Genomic DNA, 13,374 nt, shown 5'->3' on the forward strand with positions numbered 1-13,374 from the left:
TTTTCGACTTATTCCTCTGCTTCAAAATTGCCTCGTATTGCATTTGGGGAAGGCGCTGTGAAATCAGCAGCAATAAAATTGTCATTAGCCATATCACAGAAGAATTCATTGACATTTGGCATATAAATAAGGAAAAATGTTTGACTTATTAATCTTAATTGAATTTATTATTTCCTTTTGATCCTCACCTGACTACATATTAGAAAGCAAAAGCTAATAACAGAAGTTTGTGAAAAGATGATCTCAAGTTTCTTGTAGTGACCATAATCACATGAAATGCCAGTCACAACAAAATTTAAAGAGACATTAATTACTCGGATGTTCATATATCTCGTTGTTTTTGCCAATGTAACTTTTTTTTTGCAATTAGTGACTGCAAGATTAATTTTAAACAGCAGAATTTAATAGCTGGTTTCTTCACTTACTCTAATTCAATTAAAGTAAATGCATAGCTTTATGAAACTCTGAACATTTTTATTGCTTGATGCATTATTTTCATTTGAGGTTGGATCAGTTCAAACTATTGACAATCTCAAATTGAATTATGTTCACGAGTTCAGAAGAATGAAAGGAATCTCATAGAAACCTATAAAATTCTAATGGGGTATACAGGATAAATGGAGGAAGGGTGTTCCCAATGAGTGGGGAGCCATAAAATCAGGCGTCACTGTTTTAAGGATCTGAAAATATATTGCTGGAAAAGCGCAGCAGGTCAGGCAGCATCCAAGGAACAGGAAATTCGACATTTCGGGCATAAATTCGGGATGAAGGGCTTATGCCCGAAACGTCGAATTTCCTGTTCCTTGGATGCTGCCTGACCTGCAGCGCTTTTCCAGCAACACGTTTTCAGCTCTGATCTCCAGCATCTGCAGACCTCACTTTCTCCTCACTGTGTTTAAGGATACAGGGTAGGCCATTTAGGACTGAGATGAGGAAAAATTTATTTCTTCCATATGTTCTTCCAGTTTCCCTATTAGAATCATAGAGTTGTACAGCATGGAAACAGACCTTCCCATCCAACTTGTCCGTGCCGACCAGATATCCTAAATTTAATCTAATCCCATTTGCCTGCATTTGGCCCCTATCCCTCTAAATCCTTCCTGTTCATACACCCATTCAAATACTTTTTAAAAACTCTGTAATTGTGTCAACATCCACTACTTCGTCTGGCAGCTCACTCCATACACGCACCATCCTCTTGATGAAAAAGTTGCCACTTAGGTCCTTTTCATATCTTTCCCTTCTCACCTCAAACCTCTGCCTTCTAGTTTTGGATTCCCCTACCCAAAGACCTTGGTTATTCACCCTATCCATGCCCCTCATGATTTTATAAATCTCTATAAAGTCACCCCTCAGTCTCTGATACTTCAGGGAAAATAGCCCTCACCTATTCAGCATCTCCCTATTGCTCAAACCCTCCAACCCCAGGAAAATCCTTGCAAATCACTTCTGCACCCTTTCAAGTTTCACAGCATAGTTCCCATCTGTTGTATCTGTATAGCAATGCAACCTGGTACTCGAATGTTTATGATAGGTCCCATTTTACTTTAGCTGAGGATTCATCTCTCCACTCCACACCACCACCCTAAGAGCAACTGTGGCACCATCTTGACCTTATTTCTTATCATCTTGTAACCCAAAATCAGGCTTAGCATCTCTCAATGTAAATGTTTTGCCAACAGTATGGCTGCTTCTGTTTTTGATTGACCAGTGATGTTGGTCTTCTTTGCATGAGCCATGCAACCAGGTGATATCCTCAAGTTACTTAAGATTGTCATCATCAGTGTTCAGCACCATTCTCAGTTCCTCAGATGATGAAACCATCTGTGCTTACTTGCAGCAAAGCTTTTTCATTGCTGTAATGAAAGTGCATTGAATTTGAACCAACAATATGAAAAAAAATTGTATAAGATACATCCCGTTGTTCAGGGAAAGCTTCTCTGATTTTCACATTGAGACAAGTGATGGTCTTCAGTAAACTGCAGTCAACTTTGCATCATGTACATTATTTATTTGAAGGAAGCATGATATTAAAAATTGAAAGACGTGTAATAGTAATAAAAGTATAAAATGAGAGCTCAACCAGTAAATAATATCAGAAATTTCTCTCAAAATGTCATGAAAAATCCAAAATTTTGTTCCAAATGTCTCTGAATGCCAAGTACACTGTACTTGAAATTGCCAAGACTGAGATTGAGTGAGTGTTTTGAGAGAGGGAGTTGAGATATGAATGATCAAAATCAACTTGACTTTGTTTTTTTTTATTTCTAAAATGTCACCTCTTGCAGTGAGATCTATTTTTTATTTAGATTAGACTTACAGTGTGGAAACAGGCCCTTCGGCCCAACAAGTCCACACCGACCCGCCGAAGCGCAACCCACCCATACCCCTACATTTTACCCCTTACCTAACACTACGGGCAATTTAGCTTGGCCAATTCACCTGACCCGCACATCTTTGTGACAGTGGGAGGAAACCGGAGCACCCGGAGGAAACCCACGCAGACACGGGGAGAACGTGCAAACTCCACACAGTCAGTCGCCTGAGTCGGGAATTGAACCCGGGTCTACAGGCGCTGTGAGGCAGCAGTGCTAACCACTGTGCCACCGTGCCGCCCACTTCAGCTGAATTACTTGTTCCTGTTTCTGTGTAAAGTCCAAACCCATTACAGTGGCTATTGGAACACGCTAGAGGCTGGGAATTCTACAGCGCAGAACTCTCACATCAAAGTCTGATACCATCCAGTACAGAACAGCCTGCTTATTTAGTACATCATCCATCACATTAAACATTTGCTACTTCTGCATGTGATGTGCAATGGCAGCAAGCATTACTGCAAGTCATATCATCATGACTTGAGACAATAGTGCCATTTCTTCATGGTTCCTAGATTAAAATCCTGGCATTCCCTTCCCAACTACACTGCGGATGTCCCTGCACCAGATGAACGGCAGCAGTTCAAGATGGTGGCTCACCACCATCTACTGAGTATAATTAAAATGTTGGCCTTGCCTGCAATGCTTATGTCTCAAAGTGTAAAAAAAAATGGCAGTAGGAAATACTAACATTGAATAAAAATGAAGCATCATAATTCAGTCACTATAAACCAGTGACATTTGTCGATCTTTAAATCTGGCCATTTTTCAGTTATCAACTTTTATAGGACTGTTAAGCTTTTTTGTAGCTATAGTTCAGCATTTCCTAATGTTCTAGGGTGTGTCTTGTAAGTTGAGTTTTCTCCTCTGAGAAAATTGTGCATTAAATTCAGTTGCTTCATGTACTGCAAAATATGTTTAAAGTATAAATGATAAACACTTGCCTTTTTGTTAGCTATGCCTCATGGCTCATCTTGATTCTTGAATAAACTTGATTACATATTGTTAGCTTTGGGGATGGCAATCATATCGAATGGTGTTAAATGTTGTATTAATTTGTGTTCCGTCTTAGACTTACCTTCTTGCAAGCTGTGCTTCAGATAGAAATATTGCTCTGTATGACATGAGACAGGCAACCCCCTTGAAAAAGGTATGGTATTTCATTTTTCAATTGTTATATTGAATAGAATTAAATTGCCACATACCTGTGTTTGTTTTGTTATGTCTTTTATTTTCTCTCTCTCTCTCGTATATTTTAACAGGTAGTCATGGACCTACGGACTAATGCTATATGTTGGAACCCCATGGAGGCCTTTATTTTCACTGGAGCAAATGAGGATTACAAGTAATTCCTTTTGCAAAAATATTATCCAGGTTTAAAGCCAAAAGCAAGAAAAAAAGATACATCTGTGACAATTCCATGACTGTTTTAATATTTAGTCCAAGAAAATCATACACAAGCACTCAATACAGTTACGTTATAAAGGAGGATGGGATGCAAGGAATAGCAAGTCATAGCGATGTACACCATGGAAACAGACAATTTGGTCCAACTCATTCATGCTGACCAGATGTTCTAAATTAGTTTAGTCCCTTTTGCTAGCACTAGGCTGATATTCCTATTCATCTACCCATCCAGATGCCTTTTAAATGTTGTAATTGTACCACCCTCCACCACTTCCTCTGGCAGCTCATTCCATACATATACCACCCTTTATGTGAAAAAGTTGTTCCTCAGGTCCCTTTTAAGTCTTCTCGCTTATCTCCGCTGCCCCCCCAAATCAGGTAAAAGACCTTGTCTATTTATCCTATCCATGCCTCGTGATTTTATAAACCTCTATATAAAAAGGCTGCTCCTCAGTCTCCAACCTCCAGGTCAAACAGCCCCAGCCTATTCAACCTCTCTCTATAGCTCAAACCCTCCAACTCTGGCAACATCCTTGTATAGTGCTGGTTGGAGGTCCTGTGCAGCAAAGAAGTCTTGTTTAAACCAGTGCATGAAAATGTTGGCACATTGGAGTGCAAATGTGGTTTCCCTGTCTGTTCTGTGTGTCTGGATGAAGAACTGGTTGTCTAAGGTGAAGATGTGGTTGAGGATGAAGTGCATGAGCTGTAGGATAGTTCTCAGAGATTGGCAGTTGTTGGTATTGAGTACTGAGGCTGTCACAGCAATGTTGTCATCATGAGGGAAGCTGTTGTAGAGTGCCGAAACGTTCATTGTGACGTTGCTTGTTCCTGGTTTGACTAGTCCATTGGTGCTGGGTTTCTTTAAGAAATCTGTATGTCGTGACAGAAGCTGGGGGTCCTTGTACAATGGATTTCAAGATGCCCTCAACATAGCCAGAGAGGTTCTCTCAGAGTTCCTTTGCCTGACATAGTGGGATGATCAGGAGTGTTGGCTTTACGATTCTTCGGAAGGCAGTAGAAATCCCCTGTGAGAGAAGTATGCGGGATGACTGCATAGGAAACTCTACATGTCTGGATTTAAAGTCTTGATTAATCTGTTGAGTTCATAGGTGCGTTCTTTGATTGGATCGGTTGCCTGTAGTGTTCCTGGTTGTTTAGTTGTTGATACATTTCCTTGCACCATTCTATTCTGAATATTGATGGCTCCTCCTTTATTTACTGGTGTGATGACAATGTCGTGATTAGTTTTGAGAGCATGGATGGCATTGTGTTGTGATCGGGTGATGTTTTGCTCTACCTTGTGGGTGCAACTGACAAATCTGGCATTTGCACATTTCATGACAGTTTAAGCATACATGTGAAGACCAGGACAATGGCCCTTTGGTCGCATCACTACGAATCTCTCTGAAGACTGCTTCGGTTCATCAGTTGTCTTGTTGGGATTACTACTGACATCTTAGAAGAGTTCCCAGACTCTCATTCATTTGATGAATTCCTCCATGTTTGCCGCATGTCCAAAGGGATCCCCTTTGGGGCAGAAATTGAGACCTTGGCTGAGAACTTCAATCTCTTCCGGTTGGAAGTTGACGGTCAATTACCATGATGATAACATTTTCAACTGTGGTGCAGGGGAGGCTTGGCTACTGCTGATGATGATGCCAAGTTTCTCCAATTTCTTGTTGTTGGTGTGCATGTAGGTGGTGTAGTTCTGTCGCTTCATCTGTTTGGCAGTGTCTCATAGCTGTACTGCTGTATCTTGAGCGCAAGCTGAGAGCGTGGAAATAACTTGATTTTAAGGTTATGGTGTCTGCTGTAGAGTTGGTGCACGAGATGATTGACGAGTTTGTGAGAGGTGTGATGGCAGAGTCTCTCAATGTAGCCTGTGTTGTAGGTTGTCTTGAGTGGGTTCGTGATCCATAATCCTTTTGGGATCTTTCCTGCTTCTTGCATTTCTGCAGAAATTTGATGTCTGTGTGAACATGCGTGATCTTCTTGGAGGTCCTCTCCACTTTAAGCCAACAGTTAGTAATGCCAATGGTAACCATGATGAGGAGGTGCCGGTGTTGGATTGGGGTGGACAAAGTTTAAAAATCACACAACACCAGTTTATTGTCCAACAGGTTTATTTGAAAGTACTAGCTTTCAGAGCACTGCTCCTTCATCAGACCAAATCAATTTGTAGCACAATATCATAATATCATGCAACTGATACAATATATAACTTTACACCTTTAATACATTGTCTGAGCTGAGATGTCACTTATTTTAATAAAACCTTGACTCATCTTAGGAATGTGACATGAAAGTAGTTCTGGGATTTTCATATTAATGAATCAAAGCCTACAATCCATTCTACAAAATGAAAGACTTAACAACAATCTAACTTTCTTCAATATATTGTATCAGTTGCATGACACTATGATCTTGTGCTATAAATTCTGTGTCTTATGATTCTGCCCCATGAGCTACCTGACAAAAGAGCAGTGCTTCGAAAGCTAGTACTTCCAAATAAACCTGTTGGACTATAACCTGTGTCGTGATTTTTAACTTTGTCCACCCTAGTCTAACACCAACACCTCCTCACCTTTAGTACAAAGTGCCTGGTTCGCACCGTTTCTGTTACCACTGCAAGATGCAAGATATTAAGCTAATTTGTGCTTATTGTCCACCAATATTATTCCTCATGCACCATGTGCATTCTAAACCTGATTTCCATCTCATAGTCCTCCTTAATATATTTCTACCCTAACATAGTAATTTTTTTTTCTCTCTAGCATTGTCCAAAACACTCACATTATATACCTTGTTCTACTTTTCTAATTCAATATGTTGGTTCCCATGTCCCTGCCAATTTAGTTCAAATACCACCCATTCACATTTATGAATTCTCTTTAAGGTGCAACTTATCCCTTTTGAGTAGATACCTCCTGCCCCATAACTAGTCCTAGCACACAGGAATCACAAATCCTCCCTGCACCAGGCTCAAGCAATGCATGATTATTTCTGTCTTCAGGTTTCCTTTGTCACTAGAATGTGGTACAGGAGATAATTCAGAGTTTATGACCTTTTTGAGGTTTTTTTTAAACCTAGATTTCTTTACCTCAGTACATCCCTTTCCTTTATCATTTTACTGAGGTGTATCAGAATCTCTGGCTCACTTGTCCATTGCAGAATGTCCTGGATCCTCTCTGTAATGCGCTTTATCATGACACCAAGGAGACAGCATGCCATGCAGAGCATATGATCATTGTTATAGAAATGCTTGCCTGCCACAATTTTTCGTCATGTATTTTTAACACATTTTTTAAAGGATATTGTTTTGTAGGAGCTTCCAGCAATTTGGCTTTTATAGATCTCATATTTAAGGTGACCCAAATTGTGAATCAGCTTGAGGTTGCTCAGTTTAGTGTAAAGTTTGGAATGAATATGTGGAATTTTAAATATCAGAGTGTAACTTAAATGCAGGAAATAATTACATCAACATTGCTCATGCATAAAAATGACTCTTCTAAGCATAAAGGCTTGTTTGGATTCTGAGATGTAATTTAGAGTTTGGGTAATTGTGAATAGTTATGTAGATTTGTCAAAGTACTCTTTTAAAATGTGTTGCTAATTTCTGATAGGAAAGTCAAAGCAAAGGGATAGGAACTAAAGAAGTAGATCGGAGTGCTGAAAATGTTTTTCTAGCTGGAGGAAAGCATGTTTAGATTTGCCAGAGTTTGATGTTAGGTCCATGCCTTTCTGTAGTATGTATAAGCAGACTTGGACTGCAAATGGAATTGTACACACTGTGTGATGCGTTAAGCAGTGAGCATGATAAAAGCAAGCTTTATGTGAGCATTGGCAAATCTAGTTCAATGCAATTAATTTTGAAGAGATGCACTTTGGGAGAAATAACAATAGAATGGAATATCATTTAGTTGATATTATTTTAAGAGGAATGCATGAACCTGGTGGTGCATGTTCACAAATCTTTGAAAATTTGAAGACCGTTTAATGTGCATATTGAACAACCTATCTGAGAATAATTGAATACAAAGATAAGGGAGTCATGCTAATCCTTTACATCTGTTTGATTTTACCTCAGGTGGATTATTAGGTAAATATGGGTCACCTCACGGTACTAAAGGTGCTGAGGCCCTAGAAAAAGAACAAACATTTAAACCAATTATTCTAGGGTTGGGGGAGTTGGTAAAGTTGTTCTCAAAGCACAAAAGGTTAAGGTAAATGATAAGTAAAATTAGTATTAAAGCAAAGTAATGTAGGTGCTGGAAATCTGAAGCAAACACAATGCTGGAGAAACTCAGCAGTTGAAAAAGCATTTGTGGAGCGAGAAGTAGAATTCAGTGTGACTTATAGAACATAGAACATAGAAAGATACAGCGCAGTACAGGCCCTTCGGCCCTCAATGTTGCGCCGACCGAATCCTACCTAACCTACACTAGCCCAATAACTTCCAAATGCCTATCCAATGCCTGCTTAAATGACCATAAAGAAGGAGAGTTCACCACTGCTACTGGCAGGGCATTCCATGAACTCACAACCCGCTGTGTAAAGAATCTACCCCTAACATCTGTCCTATACCTACCACCCCTTAATTTAAAGCTGTGTCCCCGAGTAACACCTGACTCCATTAGCGGTAAAAGGTTCTCAGTGTCGACCCTATCTAAACCCCTAATCATCTTATACACCTCTATCAAATCTCCCCTAAACCTTCTCTTCTCCAATGAGAACAGCCCCAAGTGCCTCAGCCTTTCCTCATAAGATTTTCCTACCATTCCAGGCAACATCCTGGTAAACCTCCTCTGCACTCGTTCCGATGCCTCCACATCCTTCCTATAGTATGGCGACCAAAACTGCACACAATACTCCAGATGAGGCCGCACCAGAGTCTTATACAGTTGCAACATGACCTCAGGACTCTGGAACTCAATTCCTCTACCAATAAAGCCCAGTACACCATATGCCTTCCTCACAGCACTATTTACCTGGGTGGCAACTTTCAGAGATCTGTGTACATGGACACCAAGATCCCTCTGCTCATCCACACTACCAAGTAGCCTACCATTAGCCCAGTAATCCACCTTCTTGTTACTCCTACCAAAGTGAATGACTTCACACTTAGCTACATTGAATTCCATTTGCCACATTTCAGCCCAGCTCTGCAACTTATCTATATCCCACTGTAACCTACCACTTCCTTCCTCACTATCCACAACTCCACCGACTTTTGTGTCATCCGCAAACTTGCTTACCCAGCTTTCAAGCCCTTCCTCTAGATCATTTATAAAGATAACAAAAAGCAATGGTCCCAAAACAGATCCTTGTGGTACACCGCTAGTAACTGCACTCCAAGATGAACATAGTCCATCAACTACTACCCTCTGTCTCCTTCCAGCCAGCCAATTCCTAATCCAAACCTCTAATGTATCCTCAATGCCATACCTCCGTAGTTTTAGCATTAGCCTACCATGGGGAACCTTATCGAACGCCTTACTAAAATCCATATACACAACATCTACTGCTTTACCCTCGTCCACTTCCTTAGTCACCTTCTCAAAGAACTCAATTAGGTTTGTGAGGCACGACCTGCCCTTCACAAAACCATGCTGGCTATCCTTGATCACGTTATTCCTATCCAGATGTTCATAAATCTTATCCCTTACCATTCTCTCTAAGACTTTGCCCACCACTGAAGTGAGACTCACTGGCCTATAGTTACTAGGGCTATCCCTACTCCCTTTCTTGAACAAGGGGACCACATTCGCTATCCTCCAGTCCTCTGGTACTATTCCCGTTGACAATGACGACATAAAAATCCAGGCCAATGGCTCTGCTATCTCCTCCCTAGCTTCCCATAGGATCCTAGGGTAAATGCCATCAGGCCCAGGAGACTTATCTATTTTCATCCTCTCCAATATTCCCAGAACCTCTTCCCTGCATATTTCCAGGCCATCCATTCTAATCGTTTGTGACTCCATATTCACATCAGCAACAGTGTCCTGTTCCTGAGTGAATACTGATGAAAAGTATTGATTTAGTGTCTCTCCAATCTCCTCCGCCTCCACACACAACTTCCCACTACTATCCTTGACTGGACCGATACCTACCCTAGTCATCCTTTTATTCCTGACATACCTATAGAAAGCCTTTGGGTTTTCCCTAATCCTACCAGCTAAAGACTTTTCATGTCCCCTTCTCGCTTCTCTTAGCTCTCTCTTTAGATCCTTCCTGGCTACCTTATAACTCTCTATCGCCCCAACTGAACCTTCACGCCTCATCTTTACATATGCCGCCTTCTTCCCTTTCACAAGGGATTCCAATTCCTTACTAAACCACGGCTGCCTCACAAGGCCCTTTACACCATGCCTGACTGGTACATACTCATCGAGGACATGTAGTAGCTGCTCCTTGAACAATCCCCACATCTCATTAGTGTTCTTCTCTTGAAGCCTGTTTTTCCAATCCACACATCCTAAGTCATGCCTCACTGCATCATAATTTCCCTGCCCCCAGCTATAACTCTTGCCCTGCGGCACACACTTATCCCTCTCCAACACTAAAGTAAAAGTCACCGAGTTGTGGTCACTGTCCCCGAAGTGCTCACCTACCTCCAAGTCTAACACCTGGCCTGGTTCATTACCTAGAACCAAATCCAGTATAGCCTCACCTCTTGTTGGCCTGTCTACATATTGTGTCAGGAAACCCTCCTGCACACATTGGACAAACACCGACCCATCTAATGAACTCGAGCTATAGCTCTCCCAGTCAATATCTGGGAAGTTAAAGTCCCCCATAACAACCACCCTGCTACCTTCACTCTTTTCCTGAATCATCCTCGCAATATTATCCTCTACTTCTCTAGGACTATTAGGAGGCCTGTAGAAAACACCTAACAGGGTGACCTCACCTTTCCTATTTCTAACCTCAGCCCAAACTACCTCAGATGGCAAGTCCTCTTCCATCGTCCATTCCACTGCTGTAATACTATCTTTGACAAGTAATGCCACACCTCCCCCTTTTTTACCCCCATGTCTGATCCTACTAAAACATTTAAACCCTAGAACCTGCAACAGCCATTCTTGTCCCTGTTCTACCCACGTCTCTGTAATGGCCACAACATCGAAGTCCCAGGTACCAACCCACGCTGCAAGTTCACCTACCTTATTTCTTATACTTCTGGCATTGAAGTATACACACTTCAATCCACCCTTCTGTTTAGAGGCACCCTCCTTCGAGATCGCTGCATTATTCATAACCTCCCTACACTCAAGGTCCTGTACCCTAAAGCTACAGTCCAGGTTCCCATGCCCCGGCGGAGTTAGTTTAAACCCTCCCAAAGAGCACTAGCAAACCTCCCCCCAAGGATACTGGTGCCCCTCAGGTTCAGGTGTAGACCATCCTTTCTATAGAGGTCCCACCTTCCCCAGAAAGAACCCCAGTTGTCCAGAAACCGGAATCCCTCCCTCCTGCACCATCCCTGTAGCCACGCATTTAACTGCTCTCTCTCCCTATTCCTCGACTCTCTATCACGTGGCACGGGTAACAAACCAGAGACTACAACTCTGTTTGTTCTAACTCTGAGCTTCCAACCTAGCTCCCTGAAAGCCTGTCTGACATCCTCACCCCTCTTCCTACCTATATCGTTGGTGCCAACGTGGACCACGATCTGGGGCTGCTCCCCCTCCCCCTTAAGGACCCGGAAAACACGATCAGCGACATCATGTACCCTTGCACCTGGGAGGCAACATACCAAACGTGAGTCACTGTCGCCCCCACAAAACCGTCTGTCTGTACCCCTCACTATCGAGTCCCCAAGAACTATCGCTCTACCTTTCTCCACCCTTCCCTTCTGAGCAACGGGGCCAGGCTCCGTGCCAGAGGCCTGAACCTCGTTGCTTGCCCCTGGTAAGTCATTCCCCCCCACAAGTATCCAAAACGGTATACTTGTTCTTGAGGGGAATGACCGCAGGGGGTCCCTGCACTGGCTTCCTCCTCCCACTCCCCCTCACTGTCACCCATCTATCTTGAACTTTCGGAGTAACTACTTCCCTAAAGCTCTGATCAATGACCCTCTCTGCCTCCCGAATGATCCGCAGTTCATCCAAATCCAGCTCCAGTTCCCTAACACGGGCTTGGAGGAGCTGGAGATGGGAGCACTTCTTGCAAGTGTACTCAGCAGGGACGCTAATGGCTTCCCTCACCTCATACATGTTGCAAGAGGAACATTGCACTGCCTGCACTGCCATCCCTCTAAAAAGCTAGCTTTCTTTAAAAAAAAACTAAATGTAAAGAAACCAAACAAGCAAAACGCAGCACTTACCTGCTTGCTGCAACGGGTCTTATTATTTAGGTTAGAGGAGGAGGGTGGGTGGGAGGCTCTTCTGCTGAAGTGCCTCGGGTTACTCACCTGCGCGTTTAAATAGAGAAAAAAACCCTACTTCGGAACTGATGGTTTCTTTCACTAAAGTGAAGAACTTCAAAAACTGCAGAACTTTCAAATGGGAAGGTTCAATGCTAGAAGTATTAGTGATGGTGAAGCAAGATCAAAAGAGATAAATGACTTCAAGAAGAACTTGGCAGATAGTGTTTAATGTCAGGTTGCATTTTTGTTGATTAATGTCTGTAGTCATCTTTAATCTGTGTGAAGAATGTGTAATATTCTTTAAATGCTGCTGATTTTATTTTTTTTTCCCCCAAAACACAAGAGCAAATAGATTTGTGTTTTCCTTTTCCTTTTCCTTTTCCTTTTATTGTATTTTTAAAAAGTATCTAAAATTCAGTATCTGATGGCAGACTGATTCCTCATCAATTTTCTTTTCTTGATACAGTTTATACACATTTGACATGCGCTATCTTGATAGCCCTCTAACAGTGCACATGGATCACGTTTCAGCAGTACTTGACGTTGATTACTCTCCAACAGGCAAAGAATTTGTCTCGGCCAGCTTTGATAAATCCATACGTATTTTCCCTACAAACAAAGGGCATAGCAGGTTGGTGACATTAGAAGTGTTTTTTTAAATGTTATTGCAATGATTCAGAATAGTAAGTTTTTGCATGTTAATGCTGTGTTTTTCTTTGTTATTTTCTAAAATTTGTTTTTTTTTGTATTCTGGACCATCAGTTTGCGTCTGCTTCTCAGTATGGAAGATTAAAGTTCTCCAGAATAATGTGTATAATAATATCATGTGAAACTATTTTGCTTAGCTGTTGATTCTGGTCTATACTTTGTAATTCAATGTTTCTTTATTAAACTTTTTTTTTTAAGTATCACTTTTTATTCCATTACTGATTACTTGACATATTATCCTTTAACAATGGAGTTGGAGTTGAATGAAGTTACTCTGGGATACAAGTGATCCTGTAAATTTGCGTACTTAAATTCTTAGAGTTTGAGTCAGTTGAAATTTTCAAGACTGAAATAATTGACTTTTATCAGGCTATCAAGTAATCATCTAATTGACAGTGCTTCCGCAAAGACCGTTCCCTCCATGACTACCTGGTCAGGTCCACGCCTCCCCTACAACCCACCCTCCCATCCTGGCATCTTCCCCTGCCACCGCAGGAGTTGCAAAACCTACGTCCATAC

The 13,374-nt window shown here is 41.6% G+C and overlaps 1 protein-coding gene across 2 annotated transcripts in view; it reads left to right on the forward strand.

The window, feature by feature from the left end:
• The window catches only part of dcaf13 (ddb1 and cul4 associated factor 13), an 83,982-nt gene that overhangs the window by 20,572 nt on the left and 50,036 nt on the right, over positions 1-13,374 (forward strand). For both annotated transcript variants that reach the window (XM_060823346.1, XM_060823337.1), the window contains exons 6-8: positions 3,448-3,525; positions 3,638-3,720; positions 12,614-12,778. In XM_060823346.1, the coding sequence (XP_060679329.1) occupies positions 3,448-3,525; positions 3,638-3,720; positions 12,614-12,778 (326 nt within the window). The remainder of the gene's footprint in view (positions 1-3,447; positions 3,526-3,637; positions 3,721-12,613; positions 12,779-13,374) is intronic.

The sequence above is a fragment of the Hemiscyllium ocellatum genome, chromosome 4 (assembly GCF_020745735.1).
Source record: "Hemiscyllium ocellatum isolate sHemOce1 chromosome 4, sHemOce1.pat.X.cur, whole genome shotgun sequence".
Lineage (NCBI taxonomy): Eukaryota > Metazoa > Chordata > Chondrichthyes > Orectolobiformes > Hemiscylliidae > Hemiscyllium > Hemiscyllium ocellatum.